The following is a 15000-nucleotide window of genomic DNA, read 5'->3' on the forward strand; positions in this document are numbered from 1 at the left end:
TGAGCAGCTACGGCAAAGCCCTGGGGAGCGCAGGCAGCACCCCAGCAACCGTGGGCAAACCCTGCCTGCGCGGGGGCACACGCTCGCCCGCTTCAAGCCGGCCGGGGCCATCCGGCAGGGACGGCCATGGGACCGGCAGCCCGGCACACCCTGGCTCCCTGGCTCTCCTCCCAGTTGGTTTTTTCCTAGGTGAAATCCAGGAAAACAGGAGCCCCGGCGCACGCACGTTGAGGGTCTTCACCGCTTCCCTCCCGCGGGATGATGGCACATTAACGTCCCATGGGGGACACGGCCCGTGCCGAAGTCACCTCTAAGTTTCCCCCCTTGTGCCGTGCCATCCCGGTTTGGCTGCAGCACCGAGCGAAGCCGGGCTGTGACACAGCCGGCTCCACGGGAGCCATCCCACATGGGGCCCGGGGATGCTCCACCACCCCAGGGACGCTTGGCCACCCCGGCCACCCCGACTGGGTGTGGCCGGGGTGGCCGAGCGTCCCTGGGGTGGTGGAGCATCCCCAGGGTGGCCGAGCACCCAGGAAGGAGAAGCCATCATGCCCCCAGCCCCTTTGCTACCAGTGAAAACAGCATTGTAAAAAAAGCCGAAGTCCCCACTGCCCTCCTTGATGTCCCCACGCCAGCATGGGGACATGGAGCATCTGCAGCCGCACGGCCCTGGGCACCCATCCAGGGACCACCCATGGGTGCCTGCGGCCCCGCAGCACCTTCCCGTGCCCGAAATGAGGGCAGACACCACAAGCTGCTGGCACCAACCTGCTCTGCCTGCAGAGAGGAGATGTGGGGCAGCACGACACGCGTTTTCCCACCTCAGGCCAGCTCTCTGGAGAACTGTCACCCATTTTGGCAGCCCCCGTGCCTCAGTTTCCCCCTGTAGCCCTTTGTTGGCACTGCTCTCCTCCCCGGGGCTGGTTCGGGGAGGCAAGGCAGGAGCAGGCAGCACCGGCACCTGCCTCCAGCACCACAGCAGCTTCCCGCAGCCCCCCTCTGCCGCGACCAGGGACGGGGGGTGTCCCGGGGACAGTGGGAGGCACTGGGACATGGGAACTTGCCAGCCCGGCCACGCTGCCGAAACAGGGTCCCCCGCGGAGAGGTGGGGACATTGGGGGGCACAGGGGAGGGGACACGGGGGGGCTGCCCTGAGTGTCAGGCAGCGCCAGCCCTCACAGCCGCTGCCTGTCACCCTCCCGTCCCCGCCAGGATGTCCCCCGTGTCTCCGCTGGTCCCCGCAGCGTGACCCCATCGCCTCGGTCCCCACCGGGGTGCCCCCCATCACCTGCCGTCCGCAGCAGGGTGCCCCCCGCGTCTCCCCGGTCCCCGACGGGCTGTCCCCCATCCCCACCGATCCCCCCACCAGGACGTCCCCTCTGTCCCCGCCGGGATGTTCCCCCCATCACCCCCGGTCCCACCGGGACGTCCCCCATCGCCCCGCTGCCCGGTGCCCCCGCGGGGCGGCCCGGCGCGGCACTCACCGCTCGCCGCACCCCGTCCCGCCGCGGCCCCGCGGGCAGCGCCCGGTGCCGCCGCCGGTCGCAGACTGGCAGAGCGGCCGAGGGACCCCGCGCCGCGCCGCGCCGGGCCGGGGGAGGAGTCGCGCAGGCCCGTGCCCGGCCCCGCCGCCCCGGCTGCCCGGGGATGCCCGCCCCCGGCCCCCCGGCTCCCCGGGCCCCCGGCACGGAGAGGCGGGTGCGGAGCCGCCCCTGCCCCGCTCGGTCCCTCCGGGGCGGCCCCGCCCGGCCCCCGCTGCCGCTCGGCTGCCGGGACGCGGCGCCTGGAGCCGGCGGCGAAGCCTGAGCCAGGGATCCCCCATGGACATCCCCCCCCCCCCCCCGCCCCGGATCCCCCATGGACCCCCCTGACCCATGGATTCCTCCACTGGATCCCCCCATGGATCCCTCCCTGTATGTCTCCGCTCCCCCTCCCCATGGATCTCGCCATGGACCTCCCGCCTTGGGTCCCCCCCCCCCGATCCCCATGGATCCCGCCACGGACCCTCCCATGGACCCTCTCTCGGATTCCCCACGGACACCCCTGCCCCACGGATGCCCCCCAAGGACTGAGTCCCTTGACCCATGGATTCCTCTCCCGGATCCCCCACCCCACCCCAATCCCCATGGGTCCCCCCCATAGATCCCCCGGATCCCCCCGCCATGGATCCCCCGCCCCACGCCCCCGCCGTGGGTCCCCTGCCCCTCCCCGGCCCCCCCCCCCCCCCCCGCCGCTGCCCCGGCCCCGCCCCTCGCCCCGCTCTGTCCCCCGGCCCCGCCCCGCCCGGCCCCGCCCCCCTCCCGCCGGTCTCGCTCCGCCCCTTCCGCCGTGGCCCCGCCCCCGGCAGCGGCGATGGCGGCGGTGGCGGCGGACGCGGGCGCGGACGCGGCCTCGGCCAGCAGCGCGGGCGCGTGGTCGCTGCGGCACCTGCACCTCTCGCTGCGCGTGGCCTTCGCGGCGGCGGGCGCGGGGCGGCTGCGCGGGACGGCGCGGCTCGAGCTCCGCTGCGCGCGCGAGGGCGCGGGGCCGCTGCGCCTGGACGCGCACCCCAGCCTGGCCGTGCGCCGCGCCGCGCTCCTGCCGCCCCCCGGCACCCCCGGCACCCCCGGGGAGCCCGGCCCCCCCGCCGGGCAGCCGCTGCCCGTCGAGAGCCGCCCCTTCGCCAGCTACGGCAGCGCCCTGCACATCGCCCTGCCCCAGCCCGTGCGCGCCGGGCAGCTCCTCACCCTCGAGATCGACTACGAGGCGGGCGAGGGGCCCGGGGTGAGCCGGGGGCACGGCGGAGCTGAGGGGACGGGAGGCCGCGCCCGGGGCGGGCAGAGCTCCCCGCCTCCCCCCCCCCCGCCCGGGGGGAGAAGCCCCTTCCCGGCTCCCTCAGCAGAGAGCACCCATGGGCGAGCAGCCTCCTCACCCGGGGGTCTCTCCCCTGCCTTCCCCCAGGTGTGCTGGCTCGCTCCCGAGCAGACGGCGGGGAAGCAGAAGCCCTACATGTACACGCAAGGCCAGGCCGTCCTCAACAGGTCCTTCTTCCCCGGCTTCGACACCCCGTCAGTCAAATGCACGTATTCAGCCACGGTGAAGGTAAGCGGTGCCCCCGGGAGCAGGCAGGGGTGCAGACCCAGCCGTCCCCCTCACGCCCAGCGGGAGCAAAACCCTCTCCGCGAGTTTGCAAAGTTTGCTCGCAGGGAAGCTGCCCGCTCCCTTGCAGGATGTGCCAAAATGTTGGGGTGTCACATCAGAGACACTGCCCGGGCCCCTGTGCAGCGCCAGCACGTTGGAGGCGATGCTTGTCGCACTCGTTTCAAATCCTCTACCACAGGCCCCCAGCAGAGAAGGCACTGAGAAATAATTCATTTATGTTCCTATCTTTCTCGTATATTCATCTTTAGATGAACACAAGCAGACCCCAGTGGTCCTCTTGCCTCTCCCCAGCTGCGCACACTGGGCACCACTTTGTGCAATCGCTTGCGAGCGGGTGCGCGTGCCGGCCGTACTGCTGAAAGCTCTTCTCTCCCAGTGGGAGGTGGCCGAAATAATTGCTGCTTGATGCCAAAATATCGGCTAACTGTTGGGATCAACTTGGTGTTTAAACCTCTCTGCTCTCCTCGTGCTGCTGCGTTTGTCTAAGTAATTCCTCTAATTATCACAGAAAACCCTATTTTTGCCCCGTAGCAGACCGAGGGCAGTGGGATGCGTGCTCTTGGCGTGTGTAGCAGCAGGAGGGCGACTGAGACGAGCCGAGTTCGGGGGGACGCAGCTAGAGGAGGGGGGTGATGCTGGGCCGCACCAGGTCCTGGTGGTGGTTCTGGGGCTGCCAGGATGGAAGGAGCAGCCGCTGGTCCCCAGGTTTAGTACAAAAACAGGCCTAAATAATCCAAATTCCTTCTTTGCGTGCGGGCGTCACGCGGTGGCACCGGCACGGGGCTGCCCCGGCGTGCCAGCCGGGCAAAGGAGGCTGCTTATCAGTGTGACACCAAGCCACGGCTTGATGGCATGCGGTGGCATCGGCTGGTGATGCGGGAATTTTTTATTTTTGCCTCTTGCTTTAATTTCTGCCCTTAAAGCTTCGGCAGAGTCCCCCCCCCCAAGGGTGAGTGCAGGGCTCGGCTGTTGTAGAGCCCCGGCGTGATGCTCTGTACCAAGAAAACCGTATTCCCCACAGCACCGCGGGGGCTTGCCCCACGTTTGGAAGAAGAGAGACCGGATCGGTCTCCCAGGGCTCAGGCCAGGCCAGTGGATCGGCCACGGGTTCTACTTTGGCTTGAGAACAGGGAAAACAAGTTGTTGCGTAAGAAATGGGGAGGAGAGCCAGTGTCTGAAGTATCTGCGTCCTCTGCCCTTTCAGCACCTGCAGCTCCAGCATTTCTTTATCTCGCTCGCACCTTGCAGGGCAGCTCTTGGTGTCCCGGTGTTGCACCCAGCCGGTGTTTGAGCCCAAATGCTGAGTGATGCTGTCGCAGGGATGCAGCTGCCGTCCCGAGTTGGAGCTCGGGGCATTACTGCTCTGCTCTGCACCCCAAAACCTGCAGTACCCGCGGACCTGGCCACCTTCAGCGTGCTGGGACATGTTCACCATCAGACATCACGGCGTCCCTGGCTGGGTTAGCTGACGTGCCACTTCGTACGTTACAGATCTAACAGACGTTTTTATCTACATGTCCAGGTCCCTGAGGGTTTCACAGCTGTGATGAGTGCCACGAGCTGGGAGAAGCAGAAGGATAACACCTTCGTCTTTAAGATGTCCCAGCCGATCCCCTCCTACCTGATTGCTCTGGCTGTCGGGGACATTGTGTCTGCCGACGTTGGCCCAAGGTAAGTGGCTCTGGAGGAGACCCGAGCGCTCAGCCCTGGCTGTGGGAGCTGCACGGTGAAGCTCCCGTGCCGTGCTGTCCCCGTGGCAGCTGCCTGCTGCCTCTCCCTGCACCACTGGGTGCTGGAGAGCAGGCAGGTGTGGAGACGCCGACCGTAAGCATGACCAGGTCAGTCCCCCATCTGCTGTGCACGTGGTGCTGCATCATCAGACCACGGGCTCTGCTGGGTGAGGGTGCTTCTTGCTCTTCAGAGTGAGGAAGAGCCTCGGTGCCGGGTCCCCTCGCCTTCGAGGGTGTCCCTGCCCCTGCTTGTTTCACCCCTGTGCACGTGAATGAGAGCAGCGGGTCCCCGTTCATGGAGGGTCCCACGTCTTCCCAAGGCCGCTGGTTTGTTCGGGTTCCCGGCTGTCACAGTAGCCATATAAAAGCCCTTTGACATTCAGACAAGGAAAGAAATTACAGCAGTTTGCACTATCAGTCTCATTAGCTTCCTTTATCAGCAGGCTTTTATTTTGCTGTGGAATAAACATGTGCGGTTTTTGTCTGACGAAGCAATAGGGTAAAAGTCCGCTAATGGTTAAAACTTCCTCTTCTACACGCTTGGCCAGGAGCCGTGTCTGGGCCGAGCCCTGCCTGATCGAGGCTGCGAAGAAGGAGTACGATGGGGTGATTGAGGAGTTCCTGGCGGTTGGAGAGAAGCTCTTTGGACCTTACGTTTGGGGCAGGTACAGCTTCCTGTTCCCAAAGGGCTTTGCTCCCTGGGGCCGGGGAGGGAGCACCCCTCTGTCCCCAGCTGTGTCCGCAAGAAGAGGCGGGCCTGACCCGAGCCGCCTGCTCTTCCCCGGCAGGTATGACATCTTGTTCATGCCGCCCTCCTTCCCCTTCGGCGGGATGGAGAATCCCTGCCTCACCTTTGTGACGCCCTGCCTGCTGGCCGGGGACCGCTCCTTGGTGGACGTCATCATCCACGAGATCTCCCACAGCTGGTTTGGCAACCTGGTCACCAATGCCACGTGGGGCGAGTTTTGGCTGAACGAGGGCTTCACCATGTACGCCCAGAGGCGCATTTCCACCGAGGTCTATGGTGCGTGGCCTTGCCCGGCCGTGGGGTGCCGAGTCCCCGCGTGCGGCCGTGCCGTCGCAGGCAGGACCTGCGCGGGTCCGAGGTCTGCATGCTGCGGCTCAGTGCATTCCTCCGAGCGCTGCGTGCGGGGCTGGAGCCTGTGCTGCGTCTCTGAAGAGCTGAAGAGCAGCACCCTGCAACGCCCCGGGGGTTTCATGTTAGCAATGGAACCATCACAGCCCCATGCTGGGGACGTGGGCACTGCGATCTTGCCTTCCTCTTGCTCCCGCAGCTTCCTCGGGGAGCTGATACTGGTTGCCCTGAGCTCCCCCCGGACACACGGTCACATCCAGCAGCTCAGGCACTCCCGGCGCCGTTTGCTGCATCCAGATAAATTTAAATGGCTCTAAAAGCCTCTTGCTAACCGAGGGCTGCATTGCCACACCTCTCTGCAACTCTGCCATCCCAATCAATGCCTTGTTTATCGGTTTCCTCCTCTCCCAGCTCATAAGCTAACGCTGTTTCCCTCCCGTAGCAGCACGCGTTGTGTGCAAAGCATGCAGGGGTCTGGTCGGGGTCTCCGAACGCCTCCCGCTTGTCTCTGCCCAGGTTCGGCATACACCTGCCTGGAGGCTGCGACGGGAAGGGCCCTCCTGCGCCAGCACATGGACAACACGGGGGAGGACCATCCGCTCAACAAGCTGCGGGTGGTCATCGAGCCAGGTCTGTGGGGCGTCCCTGTCCTCCCGCAGCCGGCTGGGGGGAGCGGGGGCAAGCGAAGGGTGGTGGGGAGGGGGGGAAGCCCCGCTGCTGGGGTGTTTCATGGCTTGCAATAAAACCGGCGCTGGTGGTGGGACCCAGGTGAGGCGATGGCTCCAGGAAGGATGTGACAGGCTTGCACCCAGCACAGAAAGCGGATATCTCGGTGCACACGAGGGCCGTTTTGTTTTGCAGATGGGCAGATGATTTCTGAGAGTTTTCCCATTTTCTAGGTGTCAACCCGGATGACACGTACAACGAAACACCCTACGAGAAGGGGTACTGCTTCGTGAGCTACTTGGCCCATCTTGTGGGGGACCAGAGCAAGTTCGATGCCTTCCTCCAGGTTGGTACGAGGAGGTACCGGGTGGAGGTGCCAAGTTGTACAAAACGCCGCGGCAGGAGGCCAGAGCACAGCAGGACCCTGGGAAGGACGGGCTGAGCAGGGTGGCTGGGGAGAGGAGGAGGAGATGAGAAATAGAGACATTCATGGGGGGGAATGAGATGAGCACAGAGCTTGGCCGCACGCTGGCAGCAGGTGGTGGCAATGCTCAGAGGTGTCCCGGGGGATGCAGGGGGCTGGGCAGCCCCTGGGGGGTGAACGGGAGCCAGCATGGGCTCGGCAACGCTAAGCCCCCATGAGATTGAGCATGGGGAGGGCCGGGCAGCGCTGCCAGGGGTGAGCGCGTGTAGCATCACGCCCCGGCCATCCCCGCAGGCCTACGTGAACCGGTTCAAGTTCCAGAGCATCACGGCGGACGACGCCCTCAGTTTCTTCCTGGAGTACTTCCCGGAGCTGAAGGAGAAAGGCGTGGACTCCATCCCAGGTCCGCACGGTGCCTTCCTGGTCAGGGGACTGGGACCAGTTTGCAAACCAGCACCCCTCGGGCGTCGGAGCCGTCCCGGGTCCCCTGCAGACCCCATGCACGTTGGTTTGTGCATTTTACTGGAGACACTGCTGCCGCTACTGGCCTCAACTCCGATGGAGGAGCCACAGCGCTGGCCGGCCCAGGATCGGGCACTAACCTGGGCTCGGTGGGCGCCTGCTCAGCCTGACTTTTTTCCGTACAAATCCAGTCTGTGCTCTGTGCTCAGGTGCTGTTTCATGGGGTTTCCCCACAGACAGCTCAACCCAGTGAGTCTCTAGCACCAGGATGTGAGTGTTTGCTGGTGGAGCCGCTGGTGAGTGCTGGGGTTGGGCTCAGCCAGCGCCCCGGGCTCAGCTCAGCCTTGCTGTGGCGATCCAGGCTTGGCAGGAGCTTTCCATGCTGGAGCCGGCTCATCTCGCTGGCGACAGCAGGGCTGTTACCACACAAGCACACACCGAGCCACCATCCCTGGGCAGGTTTGCTGGTGCTGGGGACGCCCTCAGAGAAGGCAGTGGGATGTCTGGGCAGCAGCGCCCGGCATGGGGTTCAGAGAACCGGTCCCAGCTCTCCCTCCCTTCCTCACTGCAGGCTTTGAGTTTGACCGCTGGCTGAACACACCGGGCTGGCCTCCCTACCTGCCCGACCTCTCGTCAGGGGAGCAGCTGATGAAGCCGGCAGATGAGCTGGCAGAGCTCTGGGCAGCCGACAGCTTGAACATGGAGGCGATCGAAGCTGTGGACATCACGGCCTGGAGGACGTACCAGCTGGTCTACTTCCTGGATCAGGTCCTGCAGAAATCCCCCCTGCCAGAAGGTGAGGGCCAGGTCACCTCCCGGGGCTCTGGTGCCCAGAGGAGACAGAGGGACATGTGCCCCGGTCCAGCCAGTTGGCCAGTGACAGGAGGACACATCAGCAGGACGCATGGGTGCACGGCCATCAGCCCATCCCCACTGCAGTCCAGCAGTGCGGTTCCTGGTGTCTGGGAGGCCTCCATCAGTGTGGTGGGGGGCGGAGAGCCAGGGGAAGCGTGTCCCTAGACATACGGGGACATGTGCAGTGGCAGGGAGGAGCCCTGCTGTCCCCAGGCTGGCTCAGCTGGGCTGTTGCCTCCCCGTCACCTCACCTGTCCTTGCCCTCTTTGCTGAGGGGCCTCCCCACCCTTCGTGCTGGCATCCCAAGCCACCGGGCATGTGGCTCTGCAGGGCTGCCTGGCCCCAGGCATGGGCACCCTCCTGCCCAGAGCCAGCGAGTGCCTGGGATGCTCCCAGAGCTGGGGGTGCCAGGAGGCTTGGGGAGGGTTCAGGGCCGGCCCGAGGCTGGGAGGATCCCAGAGAATTTGCAGCACAGCGAGGATGGGCTCGCAGGGTCCCCTTGGAGCAGGGGCTGGGAGCAGGATGGTGACGATCCCCCCTCTCACAGGCAATGTGGAAACGCTGAGCAAGATGTACCCAAAGATCTCCAAGGCCCAGAACGCCGAGCTGCGACTCCGCTGGTGCCAGATCATCCTCAAGAACAGCCTCGAGGCCGAGTACAGCAAGGTCAAGGACTTCCTCCACAGCCAGGTTCGTCCCTGGGCAGTGGTGGCTGTGCCCGGCAGCATGCCATCAGGGGAGAGATGGGCACGGGGCACAGGACCTTCCGTGCCAGAGGGCCAGGGGTTGGCTCTTGCTCTTGATAGATCCACAGAATGGTTTGGGTTGCAAGGGACCTTCAAAGGCCACCTAGTCCAACCCCCCTGCCATGGGCAGGGACACCTTCCACTAGACCAGGTTGCTCAAAGCCCCGTCCAACCTGGCCTTGAACACTTCCAGGGATGGGGCATCCACAACTTCTCTGGGCAACCTGTGCCGGTGTCGTACAACATTTCTTCCTTATGTCTTATAAGCTCCCTTTACATATGGAAAGGCTGCAGTAAGGTCTCCCCAGAGCGTTCTCTTCTCCAGGCTGAACAACCCCAACTCTCTCAGCCCCTCCCCATAGCAGAGGTGTTCCAGCCCTCTGACCATTTCCATGGCCTCCTCTGGACCTGCTCCAACAGGTCCATGTCTGTCTTGCACTGGGGACTCCAGAGCTGGATGCAGTGCTCCAGGTTGGGGTCTTATGAGAGCAGAGGAGAGGGGCAGAATCACCTCCCTCGACCTGCTGGCCACGCTTCTTCTGATGCAGCCCAGGATACAGTTGGGTTTCTGGGCTGTGAGTGCACATTGCTGGCTCATGTCCAATTTGTCACCCACCAGTACCCCCAAGTCCTTCTCGGCAGGGCTGCTCTCCATCCGTCTGTCCATCCATCCATCCATCCATCCATCCCCCAGTCCATACTGATAGTGGGGATTGCCCCAACCCATGTGCAGGACCTTGCACTTGGCCTTGCTGAATTTCAAGAGCTCCTCATGGGCCCACTTCTTGTCCAAGGTCAAGGTCTCCCCTCTCCAGGTGCTGCAGTGGCAAGGGCTGCCCATGGTGGCATTTTCCACCCTATCCCATTCCTCGGTGCTCTCTCCCTGGCCAAGAGCAGGGCGATGCTGGAGGCGTTGTTGTGCCCTGGGGGGGATGTGGGGCTCCTGGGGCTTCACTTGACTGGAGCCAGGGAGGAGGCTGGGGTGTAACCCCTGCTCTGTCTCTGCAGGGGAAGCAGAAGTACACCCTGCCCCTCTACCGTGCCATGTGGGGCGGGTCGGAGTCAGCCCGGGCCCTGGCCATGGAGACCTTCTCCGCCACAGCCCCCCAGCTCCATGTCAACGTCCAGAACTACATCAAGAAGATCCTGGGCTTGGAGGTGGCAGAGGACTAGTGCAGCCTGGGCTCCGCTCCCTCCGCAGGCTTTCCCTCTGGCAGGTTTAGTGCTCTCTCCCTCACTGTACATTTCCTTATTAAAGCTTGTAATTTTTTTCTCTTTTCGTGCTTTTCCTGTTCCCGGTGACCCATGGCAGCCTTAGTGTGACTCCCTGCTCCTCTTGCCCAGGAACCAGGCTGGTGCCCCAGGAGGGGACCCTGCCAGCCCTGGTCTGGGATGTGCAGGTCCCTCCAGGAGCCTGGTGCCTTCTCCTGGTGTTGGCGTAGGAGCGATGGGCCTGGCATTAGCATCTTCAGGGCTGGAGCAGCTGAAGGAGGCCAGTCCTTGGCAGGCTCTTGCCAAGCTGTCATGGGTCCCACGTGGCCGTGGGGATGGGGGAGCTGGTCCTCTGCCTGGGCGGGCTGGTGCTGTCTGCACCACGGGGACCTGACCCTGTAGGGGCCCTGCAGGCTCTGTGGTGGGAGTGGAGTGGCAAAACTGGGACCTCTTGGCTGCAGAAGGCAGAGGATGAGTTGGGGATTGCTTCTCCTCCTCCCTCTTCATCCACCAAGGCATCTGCCCTCCCATCACAGTGGGGCTCACTTCAGGGTCGGGGAAAGGGGGCTGTTCCTGCTCTCCCCATAGCAGTCCCTCTCCTGGGGGGGACAAGTGCTGTGCAGAGGGGCAGGCCGCCTGCCAAGCCCCACCAGAGAGCTGCCAGCAAACCGGCAGCATCGCGTGGGCTCCCGTGCCTGCCCCCAGTTCTGTGCAGGCAGGAGGAGGTGACGGCACCCGGCCTCGCTGCACGGCCCCGGGGCAACCCGTGCCCGGTGGGAGCAGCCGTTGGGGGCTGAGACCATCTCGTAAACCTGGACCTAACACACAGGGAGTGACAGTAGCAGATTTCTGAACAGCAGCGTAATGGATGGGGGGTCTCTGCCCCCTGCGCAGCCTGACAGGCTTTTAGCCAGGCACCTTCAGGAAATCAACCCCCTGCTCCGGTGAGCAGCCAGGCCCTGACAGCAAATGCCACAAGCCCAAACAGGTACGGAGGTGGTGCCATGTGCTTACTGGGACCTGCTCTTTGCAGTTTGCTGGGATGAATCCCAGAGTGTGGGCAACGGTGCAAGTACAGCATGACTTGAGGGCTTTAAAGAGCCAGCGTGGCCTACATATGGCAGAGACTGTAGGAATAAGACAAAGCTAGACAGCCACGCTGTTACTTATTTCTTATCAAATGCAGGAATACGATGAGCACACTCCCCAAAATTCCAGTACAAAACTGCCCCAAGGCTGCACTAACACCAGTAACCCCAGGAACCTTCTGGCCATAAAGGCCCCCAAGGCCCCCGTCTCAGAAGGATGCTCTGAGATGGCAATAACGAGAACACCCAATTGCCTTAGAAAGCTCAAATTAATGCCACTGTGTGTGCTGGCCCTGCTGCCAGGCCTGCAGCAGTAGCTCCTCCAACACCAGCTGCTCCTGCTGGACCTCCCGTCCCGAGATCCCTTAGGAAACCCAGGGGTGCCCCGCGGGGCGGGCGGGGCCATCCTTTTTGGGCCGTGCATCCGCCTGATCCTACGGGAAGGTTGGCCCATTTCCCCCCGACAGCCCTGGCACTTCTCTTCCCTCCTAAGGCCCAGCCCGCAGGGCCAAACCACGGGGGGACCCGCCGCAGCCCCCGCCGCGCTCCCAGGCGCAGGAGGGGGGACAGCTCAGGCCCCCACGGGGCAGGTCCCTGTCTCCTCTCTCGGAGGGGTGCACGATGACGGCACCCTGCACAACAGCAGCCCAGAGGCAAATCATGACGATGATGTAACAACGCTGTTGACCGCAATTTTTAAGACAATAAATCTCACCGATGCAATGCAACTCTGACCGAGCACTATGGTCACTAGAGCCCGGACTAAGCCAAAATCACCTCCAAAGCAAAGACGCCTGCAGTGCCCCGGCTCAGAGGGTGCAGAGGCTGCACATTTCCTCGCAGATGGGCTCAGGAGTAAGCTCCAAACCCCAAATAGTTTGAGAAAATGGAGTCAAAAAGGCTGGTTATGGCATGGTTGAAATCAGCCCGTTCTTCCTTACTGAGGGAACCAGGCTGCGCATGTTTGGGAAATGGGTGTCCTCTAGTGGATTCAGCATTGCTGAAAATAACTTGTAGTATTCTTACAAGTTGTAGCATATAACCTTTCTCCATTTGCAGATCTTCTGGTTTCCCAGGGAACACGCAGGCTGTCGGTACAATTAACATCACCTCCGACAAGAGACTTCATTACCTGTGAGGCATCTGGAAATAATCCCTCCGGTTGAAAATGAGCCCTTGGCTCTCAGATGCATCTGCCACCTCTGGTCTGACTCACCTGAGCAAGCCATCAGCTGGGAGACAGATCCAGTGGTCCCTAAAGCACTTCCCTTGGATTAAATGAAATGACACATTCTCCGTTGCACTGAGACTGCAACGCCCTCAGCATACCAAAGCACGCACATGCATGTCATGCTACAGGATGCTGAACAGGAGCTCACAACTCGTACTGCACTGGCAACACTTCACTGCCCTGAATTAAAAATTATGGCTGCAAGGGCGGAAACACAAGGGCAGGGCAGCTGTGCTTCTCAGGAAGGATCTTCCACCGCTCCAGCTCAAGCCAACTGTTGCCATTCCAAACAGCCACGCAGAGAGCAGCACCACATCAGCGCTGCCTTCTGCTTCACCTCTGCCAACTGGTGCAGCTTAAGGCAGGACAAGATTTTGATTCTCAGCTTCTGTGTCACTCCCTCCTCTGGGCTGCCTTGGTGGCTCTCGGGCTGGGGAGCAGTTCTGTCTGCAGATGTTTCACCAACACCAGCTGATCTCCGACGCTCCCCGACCAAGCTGAATCATTCAGCAGCCAGGGAGAGGTAAAGCTCCTCTCCCCTCTGCAGTGTGGGAAGCATCCAGCACGGCGGGGAACTGGGGAGCTGCAACCGGGAGGGAACAGCAGCTGCTTCTGAACTGGCTGGGAAGGGCGCTCTGCCTTCATTCACCTTCCTGCAAAGGCAACGACTAACGAAGACACTTCAGCATAAAATTAGTAACAAGATGTAGCACACTTATTTTTAACAAAGTGACCTTCATCAAGCTTGGAGCTCTTTTTGCTAAATTTTTTCCAAAATGAAAGCCAAGTCAATCATGAAATGCCAGGAGGAGATGTTAACTCTTTATTAATAAATTGATTTAGAAAGGCTTAGCGAGACAGGATTAATGGATTTGATGGTCAGAAAGGACCGCTGTAATCTTCTAGTCTGACCTGCTGCAGAGCACAGGTCTGGACCTCCTGCAGCCCACCAATCGAGGCAGTTGCAAAAGGGCTTATCTTTTAATCCATGCCATGAAGAGTCTCTGAAAAGTCACTACCTTCTGGTCCAACGGTCAGCCTCACTGCGAACACCACGCGCTCTGTTTCCAGTTTTGTATCTGACCTCCCCTTACAGCCCCTGGCTGTGTCAGCTGAAGTTCTTTAAATAGCATTCTTTAAATATTGTGTTTCAAAGTATTAATGACTCTCTTACTCATGCCTGCTTTATTTTACAGTATAAAAGTAATAATGGGCTTGATTCTCAACTTAGTTACTCCCAAAACCACATGGAATAAATTCATTCCTGTAATGGTTTCAATTTTACATTTGCGTAACAGAGACCAAACCCTTCTCCACAAAGGTACAAACCAAGCAAATCCATGGGAGAGCAAGTCAGCTGTCCATGCTCCTCTGGGCCGCCTGCTATATTGTGTAAACACTCTGAGCAGCTCAGTATGGAATGGTAAAAAAAGAGAGTCAGCCATTAAGTTCTACTTTTTTTGAGGAACAAATGAAAAGTTCGATTACCAAAGCATGTCATATGTCTGAGCCCAGCTCTGCGCACTGCTTGTCTGATATGTGGTTAGCTAACGACTCTATGATGTCAAGAAGGAGTAGCTGACTTAGGGAGCGGAGATTTGGCAACTTGGAGACCTTCAAAGAAAAGAAAAACAGAACAGAAAAAAAAGAAAGAAATTAAAACCCTCCCCAAATCATAGCTGACGTATCACCGTTTCACCCCTGCCACCCCACGTGAAACAGGCAGGTCAGGCAAATCAAAGGCTGGGCACGTACGGCATGAAATCACGGTTGTGGAGCTGGGCTGCAGAGGATGGCCCACGGGGGCTCCAGTCACGACTTCTTGCGCTTATAACCCAAGTGCAGACTGCTGCATGGAGGGGACAGGAACGGAGAACAGCAGAAATGCTGACGCCAGCACTGCCTCTCTGAGAAAGGAGTGTAATTACTGTTTATATTGACAACTCTAATGCTAATGGATGCCAACTAAGCACTCTCCTCTAAGCAAAGCTGGGCACCAGCACAGCCCTGAACTTTGAAGTCTGTGTGTTTCTACTGAGAACGTGACTTAGGACCTGATCTCTTTGCTCCTGCGTGCTCCTAAGGAGAGGTCGTGCTTAGTGTCCATGCTGGTTTTGCTGGCATGCCTCCTGCAGTCACAGCAGGTCACTGGAGCACTAGCTAACAAAAACCTTCACCACATCAGATATATGAGAATCTACAACAAACTTCATGCTCTTAGATTGTTCAGAAACTCAACTGTTATCAAAAAGGAGCTCTACACATTCTTTCCTTCTCCACAACATCATAGTAACGAGCCAGTAATCCCTTTTTCTGGAGTTATTAACATACATGCCCAGCCTTGAAGGC

General features: G+C 60.9%; 2 protein-coding genes across 2 annotated transcripts in view; one reads left to right on the forward strand and one right to left on the reverse strand.

Annotated features, from left to right (window-relative positions):
* The first annotated feature begins 2352 nt into the window (after nt 1-2352).
* Nucleotides 2353-10395, forward strand: RNPEP (arginyl aminopeptidase). Its single transcript, XM_050911318.1, has 11 exons — nt 2353-2763; nt 2941-3081; nt 4664-4812; nt 5420-5536; nt 5660-5895; nt 6484-6597; nt 6867-6979; nt 7352-7460; nt 8091-8315; nt 8922-9064; nt 10129-10395. Exons 1-11 carry the CDS (start codon nt 2353-2355, stop codon nt 10291-10293), a joined length of 1923 nt encoding a protein of 640 aa, XP_050767275.1. The 3' UTR covers nt 10294-10395.
* A 3063-nt stretch (nt 10396-13458) lies between these two features.
* The window catches only part of LZTR1 (leucine zipper like transcription regulator 1), a 38636-nt gene continuing 37094 nt past the window's right edge, over nt 13459-15000 (reverse strand). Inside the window, exon 20 of the mRNA XM_050911369.1 lies at nt 13459-14265. Within this exon, the coding sequence (XP_050767326.1) occupies nt 14149-14265 (117 nt within the window). The 3' untranslated portion in view covers nt 13459-14148. The remainder of the gene's footprint in view (nt 14266-15000) is intronic.

This window comes from Gymnogyps californianus, chromosome 27, assembly GCF_018139145.2.
Source record: "Gymnogyps californianus isolate 813 chromosome 27, ASM1813914v2, whole genome shotgun sequence".
NCBI lineage: Eukaryota > Metazoa > Chordata > Aves > Accipitriformes > Cathartidae > Gymnogyps > Gymnogyps californianus.